Source organism: Marmota marmota, unplaced genomic scaffold (assembly GCF_001458135.2).
Source record: "Marmota marmota marmota unplaced genomic scaffold, marMar, whole genome shotgun sequence".
Classification (NCBI taxonomy): domain Eukaryota; kingdom Metazoa; phylum Chordata; class Mammalia; order Rodentia; family Sciuridae; genus Marmota; species Marmota marmota.
Window position 1 is genome coordinate 18,702,513 of NW_025999869.1, and position 14,989 is coordinate 18,717,501.

The following is a 14,989-nucleotide window of genomic DNA, read 5'->3' on the forward strand; positions in this document are numbered from 1 at the left end:
ATGGGTGCTTCATCTGAGAGAATCACGTTTTTTTCTGGGATGGAGGACAAAGGGGACCCTGTGCTGCAGCTGACAGTGGCCATCTCTGCCCCCACACAGTGAAGGGGGACCTGCCTGTGATCTAGCCGACACAGAGGGAGGGTGGAGAGGGAGTCGGACAGTCGGAGACCTGGGTTCAGTCATGATGAAGACAGTCCCCAACCTTCTTCCTGGCTACTACCAGTTTAAGATGGCTTTCTGTCACTTTCATGTGAGAGTCCTTACCAGACTCTCTGCAAACCCCTAGCCTCAGGTCAGTGTGGGCAGGGGGCTCATCTGTCATCTTCGCCTTCAGACCCCCAGTGTCTAGCACAGTGCTCTGCCCGTACCAGCCACGTATTCTGTCCCTGCAGAGTTCACAGAGGAGCAAATGAGTGAATGTCAGCCGTGGGGACAAGGATCTGACCAGAGGGAAGGGTGAGCCTTTTTGTCATGGATGCTTTCGTATCACGAGGAAATGCCCTGTGTCTTTTGATAATCTTAGCAAGAATACAAGTCCTGGGCCTGAAGCAGGTTTTGCTCTTTCTTGGGTACGAGGTCCCATTTCCATCTCTTTCTGGCTGGATCCTGACTGGATTTTGTCTTGGGTGAAGCGGGAAGCCAGAAAACATGTCACTGTCACAGTCATCACTCGGTCACCTCTCTCTTGTGACAAACAACTCTCAACTCTCCCACTGGAGAGAGAGGGTCCTGAGACTGGCTGGGGAGGGGGGCCTCTCTTTCCAGGGAGATGAATGACAGAGGCAGGGTGGTGTGGCCACCTGCCTTGGGGTGGGGAACAGGCAGCTGGTCCCAGGGCCCAGGCCTTGCAGATCTGCCCAGGGTCTAGGTCACTCTGTGAATCCTCAGGCCCCTCCCTTCCTTCATGGCAAAGCAATGGCCATTTGAGACCCAGACAACCGAGGTGTGGACACAGTGAGCACACACTGCAGCCTCACCCACGTTCAGGTCCTAATGCTCCCAGGCCAGCCATGGGACCTTGGGTAAGTCATTCAGCTGGGGGCCTTGCTCCCCCCATGGGTGTGGACAGTCATTTCCAAGGCTGTGGAAAATGTAGGAGGAAACATTTTTTCCCCTTTACTTAAAAAATTCAAGGACTGGGGACCTGGGGATGTAGTTCAGTGCCTAGAGACAACTCACAAAAGGCACTGAGCTTAAAGCTTGGGCCCCAGCAATCTAGATGATCGTGAGTCATTTCTACTCATAGCAGGAGAAACACCACCATCTTGAACTCATGCAATGTTGCCCTTCGGTCCAACACCACTGGGTTTCCTATCGTCTGGTCTAGTTTTCCAGCTGACTTGGTGGCAAACTCTGGAACTAACAGGGCCTGATGGGGCCAGGTGGGTGGGCCAAAGTCACCGGGTGCCATTTGGGGTCTGGCCATCCAAGGCATTGTCCTTTCACCTGCTGGCAGGGGGTCCAGCTGGTGGCAGAGAGAAGGGAGCTGTAGTGTGGGCTGCAGCCAGGTTCCAACTGGCATAGAACCCACAAAGTTCGAGATGGGAACAAATGCAGGCCACAGAGGTGACATTTTTGCAGCCCCTCTCCTTGTGGCATGTTTTGCCTGGTGCCAGCCAGCATCCCCCTCCCGGCTCCTCCCCACCTCCCTCCCCCTCTGGAGCCCTGTTGTCCCACCCTGACCCTTTTACTTCCTGGGAGGAGGAGTCGTCTTCTCACAGAAGGACCATGCCACTAGACAAGTACAAATCTAATTGTAAAAGCTGCTCCCCATTCATTTCCATTGCTGCTTTGATTTATTTTATTAGCAAACTTCTTTTGTGTGATGACAGGCTTCATTGCAGTGTCTATAAAAGACAATTACTCGCTCTTATCTCCTAAACCAAGGAGGAAAGAGACGGGTGGTGATGTGCTTCAGGAGATCACAAAGGGACTGAGAGGGGGCGTGAGGGGGCGTCCCACAGAGGGGAATGCGGCAAGCAGGGGCTGGGTGAACTGTCAGGAAATGGCTGCCTGGAAACCAACCAGGAATGGCATAGCCCCTGCTAGCGCACGACAGGGAGAAGACCGGCAGCCAGCCAGGTCTGTAGCAGTTGGCATCTCATCTGAGGACCCCTGTGGAGTTCCAGCCCTAATCAGTTGCACTTGGAGAAAATAATATGATAATAATTGCCACCAATTATTTGGCATTAGCTGTGTGCTTTGGAGGCACCTAGGGTGGTGGTTATGAGCTCAGCTCTGGAGTTGACAGCACTGAGGTTTAATCCAATCCAAGCTCTTAAGCAAATTTTGTATGTGTGAAAGCCTCAGTTTCCTCATCCATAAAATGGGAAAAAGGACCATGCCTGCTACCCCCTAAGGTGGTAGTGGGTAGTGGGCTGAATTGAGGCATGTGGAAGAAGTCAGAGGATCCTGTGCGCTGTCTACATGGAGTCACTTGGACACACGGCAGCTGGTGTGGGTGCTGAGGGCACACCACACAATTCCCCCAGAAAAGAAACTCATATTATTTTAAATGTATTCATTATGAACAAGAAGATGTTGTTTCCAAGAAGTCTCACTGGCATCAAATGACCTCATCCATGCTAGTTTTGGATATTTATAATGGTTACTAGATACTGTTGGGAAAAAAGAAAACAGTAGAAAAGAACAATTTTATTTTAGTTTTAAAACCAATTTTAATTAACTTCTAAATTATATGGTTTTCAGTTATAAATTAATAATTAAATCTTTGACTATTTTGCCAGACACTGTGACACATGCCTGTAATGCCAGTAACTTGGGAAGCCGAGGCAGGAGGATTGCAAATTCAAGGTAAGCCTGACACTGTCTCAAAATATAAAATAAAAAGGGCTGGGGATGTAGCTCTGTGGTAAAGTGCTCTTGGGTTCAATTCCCAGTACTGAAAAAAAAAAAAAAAAAAAAGGAAGGACTATTTTAACATTCTCTCTGTTTATGGTTAACCAGCCTCAACGAACGGGGTGTTCGCCCTACATTAGGTTTTGGCTCCTGTTTGGAAACGCGGCATCTCACAGCAGCCCAGCAAGGAGGTGCCACCACACCCTTCCACACAGGAGTAAAATGAGGCCCTCTGGAATCAAGTACCTGCCCCAGGCTTCCTTAGCTCAGAACCCAGAATGAAATCTGGTGGGTTTCCCAGAACCGGGAAGATCTGAGATCTCCAGGGAGCCTATGCCCTCCCATTTAATGCCCACGGTGGCTCCTAACCCAACGTGGCCCTGTAGCAGCACTTGCATTGCTTGCAGAACACAGCAGCACCCTTGACTTCTGCCCAGTTCCTGTTCCTCCTACCCTCTCTGCATCCCAGGGGATGAGGATGATGCTGAGAATCAGCTGCACGCTGCTCAATTCTCTGACCTGGGTGCACGTGTGCTTTTCGTCCCATCAACGTCTCCACCCCGTGCAAACATCAGCTAACTCATTCATCCAGTCACATGACCCCGGTCATTAATCAGCTTGCTTTAAAACTCCATTAGAAGAAATGGAACAGAAACCAGCCGCCCAGGGTGGACCCAATGATGTAGAACCTTGAAAGCTGGCAGAAGGTGCTGGAACCTGTTGGCCAACCTGCCCATTTCCACTGTCATTCCATATCCAAGCCTGAGCATCTGCTCTTACAGACCCTATCTATTATTTGCAGCTTGGGTGAGCATCAGAAGAACCTGAAGGGCTCATTAAAACACAGATGGCCAGGCCCCACCCTAGCGTCTGCCTCAGCAGCCTGGGTACAGCCTGGTCACACACACCAATGCCTACAGGTTCCCAGGTGCTGCTAATGCTGCTTGTCCAGGAACCACACTTGAGCATCACCGCGTCCTGGAGTAGTGGCAGTCTTCCTCAGGTGAATGTTTCTGACAGCTCACGTGACACCTCTTAACTGTCCTGTGAATTTGGGATTACTAGTGTCCCTTTGTAGATGAGGACATAAAGCTCAGCTGAAGGTCTCCCTGAGAGTCTGTTCCAGAGCTGGGCCTGGAGCTAGAGCCTCCACCTTTGTCTTGCCAGCCTCAAAGCTCTTCCCATTCCTGTCTTCCTGCCACCAGTGTGATCACAAAAACTGCAACGATGCGGACACTCACAGCTACCATTCATTGATCATTTGTTATGTTCTAGGCTCTGAGCTAAGCCTACAGTGTATTTCTAATATCATGCTCACAACTGCACTACTATTCAGTCCCCATTTTACAGATGAAGAGGTCACGTCATTTTCTCAAGCTACTGGCTGTTCATGGCTGCACTGGAACCCAGGCCCATGGACTTGATCCCTCTCTGTTCTGCCTCTTTACCTAACATGAGTTATGACCACACATATCCACCATTTGTCATGTGCTTCCTTTTTGTCCAGCTCCAGACCAATTAAGCATATTATCTCATTTAGTTCTTGAAACGCACTTTGAAGAAATTATTACTATCATTTTTAGCCTTGAAGAGCCCTAGCATGTTGAGCCCCATGTGTGGTTCGGGAGTTCTGCAGGGAAGAGGATCCGTGGGCCTTTGAGCCATTTTCCTGGAGGAGCAGGGGGAGAGATGGACACTCATGGAATTTCAAAAGGCTTGCTGGGAGTCGGAGCAGAATGCCATCCCCGTTCCCAGAAGTCAGATCCTGGAAAGACGGGTGTAAGTGGCCCTGGCCAGAAATGTGCACACGGCAGTGTTTCCAGCATGCTCACACTCCAGGGAGGAAAGGAGGGGGCACCAGGGTCCTGGAAGTGACGCCGCAGCTGGTTGGAGATGCAGAACGCTGGAAGAGGGTGGTGACAAGGACAGGGAAGTGCATTGCCATATGGGTGCTAAGGAGGTGGCCCAGGTTGCTCTCTTCCACGTGGGCTGACTTTGGAAGTCATCTCTCCCTCCTGCGCAGCAGCTTAAGGGCTCCTCAGAGCTGGTCCTGACCGCTGAGCCCTGCCTGTAACAGCGGCCTCTCTCTATCCCTCCCACCAGGTGGAAGGAGATGTGTCCTGGGCTTAGAGCCAGGACACCTGGAATTTAGCCCTGGCACTGCCACCTTCTGGCTGGGAAGCCCTGGTCCAGTCACCTAACCCCTCTGAGCACCAGGTTGCAATATCACACTTGACCAGCTTCCGGGGTGTATATTGCCACTCTATTTCTCTGGATCCTCTTGACAACACTGAGGCTTTTGCCCCCCACCCCATACTGGAAATTGAACCCAGGGGCTCTCTACCACTGACCTACAACCTTAGTCCCTTTTATTTTTTATTTTGAGACAGGGTCTTGCTAAGTTGCCCAGGCTGGCCTCGAACTTCTGCCTCAGCCTCTCAAGTTGCTGGGATTCCAGGCACGTACCTCTAAACCTCATGGCTAATGCTGTTGAGTTTTATGGGAGAAAATTCTGAGACATTTTTAGTGACTATTTTCATTTTGGATCTGTTGGAGGCAGTCTAGGAGTGGGCTACCTTTTTGGTGACTGTATCAGTGTCAAGTCAAGCAAACCCCCACTTACCCTGAGGCTTCAGGCCTCTACGGTTTGCCCTCTAGAACAAGCTTCAGGGACCTTCCTGACTTATGTCCCCTCCTCGCCTTGAACACTCAGGTGGCTTCCTTCCCTCTCATTCCTGCTCCATGACCTGGACCCATCTCCATCTCTCCAAGGACAGTGGGGCAACCCGTCCCCTATAGCAACCTTGCCTGGGTACACTTAGCAGGGCCTAGGCCTTCCCTGGAGTCTTCTCTGCCACACCCCTGATGTGGCCTGACTTAGGGGAATCTCATCCCTGAGCTTGCAAATGGCTCAAACCACGTGTCGGAATGTATGCGAGGAGGGTGGGTGAGGAGGGCTGAGAAACCAAACGTTTTCCTTCTTAGTTGCTTAACTTCCTGACTTTTTTCCTGATCATGGAAGTGATACATATTTATTATGAACACACGCAGTGTTACAGAAGCACATCGTCAGGTGGACAGGGACAGCTGTTCTCTGCAGCCCTCTTACCCCTGATGGTCACTAGGGACAAGACCTTTTTGGAAGTGATTTCACCCAAGTCTCAGTTTGCTCACCTATAAAGTAGAGAGGATAGAGAATTAAAGTATTGCCAGGGGAGCTTCTGAGGATGGGGGCCATGCCAGTGGGAAGGGGAGGGGGAGCGAAGAGTCTAGCAGGAAGGAGAGGAAGGTCTTGGGGTTGGGTAAAAGCAGGGTATTCTGAGCCATGCTGGGTGCATGCAGATGTGGGAACCAATATCGGCATGGTCCCTAAGGGGATGTGGGAGGCTACCGAGGCTGATGTTCTATTCCTTTCATTTTTAAAAATTTGTTCAACATGACAGTAGAGGGTGTATTTTGACATACATACACAGAATAAATATAACTTGTTCCAATTAGGATCCTCTTATCGTGGTTGTATATGATGTGGAGTTACATTGATTGTGTATTCGTATAGAAGAAAAGATGTCCGATTCATTCTACTGTCTTTCCTATTCCCATCCCTCCTCCCTTCCCTTCATTCCCCTTTGTCTAGTCCAGTAAACTTCTAATCTTCCCCTCCCTTGCTGTGAGTTAGCATCAGCATACCGCAGTGACACAGCCTCTTCAATGTTTACAGCAGCTCAATTCACAATAACTACACTATGGAACCAACCTAGGTGCCCTACAAGAAATGAATGGATTAAAAAAGATGTGATTTATACACACACACACACACAATGGAGTATTACTCAGCCATAAAGAAGAATGAAATTATGGCATTTGCTGGTCAATGGAGGGAACTGAAGACTATCATGCTAAGTGAAATAAGCCAGTCCCCCCAAAAATCAAAGGACAAATATTCTCTCTGATGTTCTATTTCTTGATCTGAGTACTGGTTGTGTGGATATATTCATTTAAAAAATTAATGGACTGTACACTTGATATTTTGAGCAATTTTCTGTATATATACCATGCTTCAGTAAAATTTTACATACACACACAAAAATGGCGCAGTGCTAGGCAAAGGTCCCCACACATTACTGAGGGTAAGTGTTAAAAAAATATTAGCTGTATGAAGAAATTCTAAGGATTTCCTTTGCATTTGTCATATGGCTAAAACCAGCTATTTGACAAATTATTTATATTTGAAAAATGGGGATCAAACCCAGGCCCCTGGTGCATACTGGGCAAGTGCCCTATCACTGAACTACCCTCCCAGATCTTTGCCATGAATTCAAAGATGAGCATGAGATCATATTATCTGTGTGTGTGTGTGTGTGTGCGCGCGCGCGCATATATGCACACACTATTTTTCAGTCATCTTTTAAAACTTAATTTTGGAGGCATCTAAATTCTTTTATGTAGTAGTCCATTGTTTATATGTGCCCTAACATATTTATCTGCTAAGGAAGTGTACATACATTTTTTAAGGATTATTTTAATTTGATATATGCAAGAGGTCTTTTTCGATCTAACCAGGTTGTAAGTAACATTCCAGCGAATAGCTCCTACCTAGTTCTTTGCTCACCTATGCGTTGTCTTTCTTGGAATTTCTGGGCATGGAATTTTAGGTCACAGAATGTGCTTATTCGGAAATGCAATGGATTTTCCAAAATGTAACAAATTTTGCTACTCGCAAAAGATGCAATGTCAATGTGCACTGCCCCAAGGCACACATTTTTCTTAGTCTAGTTAGGTGCTGTGGCTCTGCTTGGATTCTTTCTCCTGAGTCTTGTAGGTGAAGACATTCTAGTCCTGGCCTCCTGGGGACAAGGTGCAATCAGTCCCCTTTCTGCTCATCTTGCCACTGCCCTCTCAAACCCAAACTATCCTTGTACCTGTGTAAGCCAAAGGGTTTTCCCCACAGCAGCCTACTCTACCCTGTCTCCTGGGGGAGGAAGGACCCTCTCAGGATGTGAGGGCCAGGGAGGAGGAGTGATTGGCTGGGGCTCTCCAGGTGGATGGAGAAGTGTCGAGCAGCCAGGGCCCTGTCTTCCTGCTGAACATCCTGCCCACAACACGGCATAACCCAAGATGGTGCCCTATATCTGGGGAGCGCAGTGATGTCACTAACAGTCATAGACAGTACTCCACTCCGATGGCTTGTTTTATGATTTTTCCACCTTATAATATGCAAAAGTGAGAGGCGCTCAGTGGCAAGCGCTCTTTGAATTTGGATTTTTTTCTCAGTATAGCGGTATGTGCTAGGATCCTCTCCCATGGGGCTGGACAGAAGCTGGGAACCGCAGCTCCCACATAGCCACGTGATCACTGGGGAAGCAGTCCAGTGTGCTGTGTTGCTCAGCTAGGGTATTAGGTAGATTAGGTGTATTAAATGTATTTCTAAATTACATTTTCAATTTACAATGTTTTTTTTTTTTCAGGATAAAACCCCACTGTAAGTCGGGGAGCATCTGTATTTAAAACAACTACTTGAGCCAGATTGAGGATATAGAGGTGGATGCCACCCACCTCCTGCCTCCAGGTAGCCCAGAGTCCAGCAGGGAAGAGAGGGAGATCTTGAGGTTGGGTACACACAGGGCATTCTGAGCCATGATGCGTGCATGCAGACGTGAGGACCAACGTTGGGACGGTCCCTAGGCAGCAAGGAGGCTCCTCATAGGAGCTGAAACTAAGGAAAGGTGCTTCAGGAAGAGTGAACAGTGGGGGACAGTCCTGTGTGAGGTGGACATCTGGGCATAGCACCTGGGCTTTCCACTAGTGGGAGGCCAGGCTACAGAGTGCCAGATTCACCCAACCATTAAAACTGGGAAGAGTCTAACCTCTAACCTCCAAGTGGGGGAACTCAAACAGTGTGACCCCCCTTTAGGAAACCAAAGCTCAGCTGGGTTGGAGGTGGAGGGAGAAGGAAAGAGAAAGAGCCAGTGGCTCTTCCAGAAACTTCAGAACCTTTGGGATGTATTTTCTAGAGTTTTCCCATCAGGAGAGACAGGTGGGTGTGGAATCAGAGCCAAAATACTAAATCTATCTGCCCTGATGACAAATATTGATTTATCTTAATTTCTGGAAATACACTCTTGTCTTTCAGCCCAGGCTCTTTACTCTGTCACCAAGAACAGGGAGCTTAGCAGAGATTAATCGGAGGGAATTTGGCCCTTGGTAGGTGCCTGGCTCTGGCTGAAAATGAAGACTGTGTTTCAGCGAGGAGCTGCCACGGATGGATGGGCTCTCCTGCTCGCCTGGCCTCGGGTGGCCTTTACAGGGGCTGAGACATGACACACTGGAAGATGCAGTGTTCTCAGAGCCAGGAAAGTCAGAGCCAAGGGAGAACAGTCCCTTCCAGACAGCAGGAGCCTCCTCATTACAACGTCTCCCTTTTCCCCCCTGAGAGTGCCCGACATAATTGGATCAAATGGGAACACGAGCCAGTCTCCATCTCACTCCTGGACCAGAGATTTCCAATATGGCTTCATCACCAAGCCTTTTGTAAATAAACTGTGTGAAGAAAAATGCCATTTGTTCTACCATGATTGCCTGATGAGTAACATTAGATGGGTCTTTGAAATACACAGAATGAAAGCTTTTGGGGTTTAGATTCCTCTGTGCACATCTTTCTCTTGTGACTCTTCTCCATAGAGGAAGTTTCTGAAAGGGGGACTTCTACCACAGAGCTTGGGGCTGGTTCTGGCCAGTGGCCCAAATGCTCTGAGTATTCAACCAACAAGTATTTATTAAGCACCTTTTCCACATCAGGCGATCCTTTAAATACTTGGAATACAGCGCAAATAAAACACAAGCTGATCCTACCCTACTGCAGTTTAATCCTGAGAAGAACTCACAATTCGGATGTGCCCATTTCTGGGTACTGACACAGAAGAATGTTTGATGAATCAGCATTTAATGGACAACTGGGTAACTGTGCAGTTCAAACTATTTTGGGTATGTCTTCACTGTACCTGTGGAATGGGATCCTTTTTTTTTGGCGGGGGCAGGTACTGGGGATTGAACCCAGGGGTACTTTGCCACTAAACAACATCCCCAGCCTTTTTTGAATTTTGAGACAGTGTCTTGCTAAGTTGTTTACAGCCTCACTAAATTACCGAGGTTGGGCTTGAACTCGTGATCCTTCTGGCTCAGCCTCTTGAGACACTGGAATTACAGGCATGGGCCACCATGCCCGGCAGAATGTGATATTTATGCCCGGCAGAATATGATATTTGGAAAGTTAGATTTCATGGGTCAGGAATATTAAATCAATGACCTCTATGCCATCACTCACCAAACCTACACCAAAGCAGACATCACTAATCAATCCATACTCTTTCTGATAAGCCTGGATGCAGCCTCAGAATACATATTAACGTACAAGTGCAGCAAACCCTACCGATGCTCCAGTTGGCTGGTCTGAGACAAAACCTGTTTGCTATTTCTGACTTAAATTGTTACTAATTCAATTCACTAAGAGACGGCAGAACATTCAAGCAAATTAGGAATAATCCTAAGAAGAAGAAAAAACTGAGAAGAAAGGGCAAGCAGCCATTTTCTTAGGCTCCTTTCTCTCTCAATTGCTTTCCTCTGATGTTTTGACAAACACAGCAGGTTAGGACTTTGAAGTCAGGCAGGCTTGGGTTCAGGCCCCAGTTGAGTTACTTCTGACCATGTGGTCTCAGTCCCCCATGTCTCCCTGTGAAGTGGGTGCAATACGGATCCCACCCTTCCAGGCTGTTGGGAGGATGAAATGGGCCAGTATGTGCAAAGGGCCTGTCCTATCAGCTCTGCTCAGGGGGACACTCTGCTGTCACACACCACAGCAGATGCACATTGCTTGTGGCTGGCACCTTTCTGACTGGTTGGTGCTTATGCCATCAGGGTTCTTAAATAACATATGTTGACTGTTACCCTGAGATATTAACATTTGTTTTATTTCTTTTGGAGGAGGCTGCTGTCCTCAAGAGGGACAGCTTCAGAGCTCTGGAAGTTAAAACAGACAATACTACCTTTCAAACCCAAATAATGTTTCAGCAGCACTCTAGGTGGCTGTTTTTCTGCTGATCAAGGAGGACTGCAAGTTCAAGGCCAGTTTTGGCAATTTAGCAAGACTAAGCAACTTAGTGAGACCCTGTCTCAAAATAAAAAATAAAAAGGGCTGGGAATGTGGCTCAGTGGTAAAGTACCCCTGGGGTCAATCCTCTGTACAAAAATAAATTATGTTCCCCAGTTCTGACCTGCTTAACCAGTGTTGTATAAGTCATCTTATATTGTAGGTTGATAATGATAGTAACCTTTAGGGTATTTATTAAAAGCACCTAATTAGCATGGTCTAAATTAATCCTCTCAACAACCCATGAGGCTTAAAGCATCACTAAACCCATTTTATGGAAACAGAAACTGAGGCCCAATGAGGCGATTTCCTTGTGCAGGATCTCACAGCTGGTAGGAAGTGGCAGAGCGAGGATCTGATCTTGGCCACCTGATGCTAGCTAGCCCTTTGCTTGTTGCCCAGCTCAGGGGGCATCAGGGTTGTGTGTTCACGGGTGTCAGCTAGTGATGGCACTGGCCATCCTTGTGGGCTGGGGATCTGCTTTAGCAAGGTTCTGAACATGCTGGAGGCTGGTGGACCACAAGGGCACAGGACAAGCTGACCCGTCTCACATGGCTTGGCCTTCTTCACCTGATGATGCAAAGGAATCCCACAAATAAAGAGGAGAATGTGCACTCACGTTTGAGTAGTTAACTAGCTACTAGTTAACTAGTGACTCCTTTACCTCCATTGCCAAGAGTTTCTACAGCCCATGGGCTGATCAAAGAGGTAAATGTTTATTCATGGCACCTTTGACAGTGTGTGTCTACAATCATCAATCACTGGCCACGTTCCCATGTTATATGCTGAGCACTCTCCAGACATTCTCTCAGTTCATCTTCACTGTAGCTCTGTGAGGTAGGTCTTATTATTGTTCCTCTACTTCAGATGAGGAAAGCTTGAAGTCAGGAAGCTACTGAGTGCTGGAATGGGGATTTGAACTCAGGTTTTTCTGAGTCCTCAATTGGAGCTTTTACCCTCTGGCCTCTATGTCAAACTCCTACAGTGACAGGTACAAAAGGAGAACTGAGAGGGGTGACCCAGAGGCCAACTTGGTACCTGTGAGGCTACCTAGCTACTCTCAGCACAGCGTTCCTCTAGGCCTGTGCATCCTGAGGCCTTCCTGGCTCCTCCCTCACCATGGGCTGCCAGCATCTCAATCCCAGACGTGCCATCTTGACTGGAAGGGGGGCTTGTCTTATTTCAGAATCTTAAGAAGAGATGGAAGGCAAATGCCAGCAAGACCAGCCTTTGGCAGCCTGAGGATGTACCCACGGCCCCCCGCCCTGTCCCCCACATGCCCACAAGGAGTGGCCCGCTGGCCCCTGGCTTCTTCGCCTGAGGAGCAAAGGGGCCACAGAACCCTGAGAGCCCTGAGTCCGAGACGCCAGGAGGCAGCCTGCCAGGCCCAGGGCCAAGGAGCAGAGTCAAGGGGAAGGGGCTTCTGAGCACTGGCTCACCTTGAAGGAGATCTCATACTGCTCCCCTCCCCAGATCTCCAAGCCGGGGTCGTACCCGCCCAGCTCCCAGAACCACTTCCGATCCACGGCAAACAGGCCACCGGCCATCACGGGAGACCTGTCAAAGGAAAAGAACGAGGCATGAGGATGCAGATGTCCTGGCCTCTCCCCGAGGGATGGTGTTCTGGGTCACTCCTGGGACACGGCTGCGTCGACCTGGGGCTTCAAGGCCCTTTGGGGTGGGGCGCCAGGCTTTCCTCCTTCTTGCCTACCATGTCCCTTCATAAATGCTGCATTTTAACCAAGTAGATCAAAAGTCCCCTACACAATGAACACCTGAGAACACCTGTGAAGTGAAATCACAGTAGTACTTCTTTCCCATGGGCCCCGAGCCGCGTGATATGTACGAATATCAGGTTTCTCTATACATCTAGTCTCCCCTAGTTACACAGTCTGCATCTCTGAGCTTGTCTGTGCTGAGACTCTCTTAGAGGGATGAGAAGCATGCAGCTGGAGGGCTCTCGCCAGGCCTTCTGGAACCATTCTGGGGTGGCGCCTAAGGCCCTGCGTCTTCATGGCTGCTGTTCAGCAAGCCCTGCACAGACGCTGGTGGTGGGTGCGGAAGTCACGGTCTCTGTTCTTTCAGTTAAACCGGAGGCGAGATAACCTCCATCCTTTTGATCCCTCATTGGTACTTGCTGGTCCTGGAGGGGTACAGAGGGAAGTCACTGTCCTCCGGGGGAAGCCAATGCATGGGGCAGCCACCTCAGGACAGAACATGGTTGTGACAAGGGTCCCTGGGAGGGGCAGGCCAGAGCACCACAGGAACATAAAGGCAGGGTTCTGCTTCTCTCCCATTCCTGGGTCTGAGCAGGGTGCAGGGCAGGGCAAGGAAGGGCACTCAGAGGAGGTGGCCTTTAAGTGGTTCTGGACAAGAGACAATGGGCAAAGGGAAGTCACCGAAGAAATGACATCAGCAGGACACAGAAAGGACAAATCAAGGGGCATCCAGGGGAACAGGGAGTAGCCTGTACCATGCTGAGTGCAGAGGACACCATGCTGCTGCCGGCCAGCACCCCCGGCCCCGTCCTCGCTCAGGGCCAGCACCTGGTAGGACCAGTGTTTGCCCTGTGACCATCTATTGGAGTGTGGCTGTGTCTCTCTGATTCCACTGGAAAACTCTAGACCTTCAAACCAGAACATTCCGGCAGCAGCCCCCACTGTTTAACGCTAACTCTAGTGCTGCCCAGGTCAGCAGCCACTGGCCGCAGGTGGCTGAGCCTTGGAATGTGGTCTGAATGGAGACGTGCTGTGAGTCGACACACGTGGGATTTCCAAGACAGGTTTGAAGACAGAATTTGTCAGTAATTTTAGCATCACCGCAGGTCAGGATGATATTTTGGATATACTGGTTTAAATTAAATATATTGTTAAAATTAATTTTACTTGTTTTTCTTCTTTCTTTTTGTGGTGTTGGGGATGGACCAGGCTTCTCACATGCCCTTCTCTCTCTCTTTGTTTAATGTGGCTACTAGGAAACGGAAGATTACATACTTGTATGGGAACCTCTTGCAGCCTGATCCCCTCCCTACACCTTGACGAGAGCTTACTTCCTGCCCCACACTGCCAGTACATTGATAAAAGTATCCAATGCTGCACAAATAGAAGGTGTCACTTGTGTCCACTCCCCTCTGTCTTCTGAAGACGGTGGGGTTTTGGGTTGCTTGGCTGGAGAGTAAACACACAGGTTGGATGGGAGAGACTGTTCCTGACTTAGTGCTTCACAGGAAATCAGACCCAAGACTCTGCCCTTGGAAACTGGCCTGGGCTGGAGCCAGGGACACAGGCCAAGGCCAAGTGTGGAAGGAAGGAGATCAGCCTCCAGGCATTTTGGATGCTCAAGGCTTTGCCTTGGGAGGGAAGCTTCTCCTCCAGGCCTGCTCGTTTTCTGCTGTGTTCAGCAGTGATAATAACAACAGCCTGAGTGTCAGCGCTTGCCACTCACTGTACTGCCATCATCTCCAGCTCTCACAGAGGCTGTCCTAGCCTCCTCCTCAGCTGGAAGAATTTGAAATTCAGAAACGCTGTGCGGCCTGCCCAAGGGCATGCAGTTAGTAGGTGGATGGGCTGCCACCAAACCTCACACGGTGACAGCACTGCTGTGCCTGTCCACCGTCCACTCGCTGGCATCACAGGGAGGTGTGTGTGCAGGAGATGACCAGGTTCCTTGAGTGGCCACTCTCTGGGGTTCTGTCCACGTGCAATGCAGAAGAGAAGCTTTGGAGTGAACCCAAGGATATGAAGGATAGAGTCCCTCAGAAAGCATCTGGGCCAGTGGCTCTCTGTCCTGGTCATCTCAGTGACTCCGCAGCTTTAAGAAACAGTGATGCCTGTACCCACCACCAGACTCAGGTGTAACTGGCCTGCAGTGGCCTGAGCATTTCAGTAAGTTCCCTAGGTGATGCCAACATGCAGCCAGGGTTGAGAGGCACTGCTCTAATGTCCAGATGAGGAGACTGAGGCCCTAGAGGACACTGGGTCAGGCCTC

General features: G+C 49.2%; 1 protein-coding gene across 1 annotated transcript in view; it reads right to left on the reverse strand.

Moving 5' to 3' along the window:
- The window catches only part of Galnt10 (polypeptide N-acetylgalactosaminyltransferase 10), a 236,241-nt gene that overhangs the window by 26,974 nt on the left and 194,278 nt on the right, over nt 1-14,989 (reverse strand). Inside the window, exon 7 of the mRNA XM_048782909.1 lies at nt 12,442-12,559. Coding sequence (XP_048638866.1) covers nt 12,442-12,559 — 118 coding nt within the window. The remainder of the gene's footprint in view (nt 1-12,441; nt 12,560-14,989) is intronic.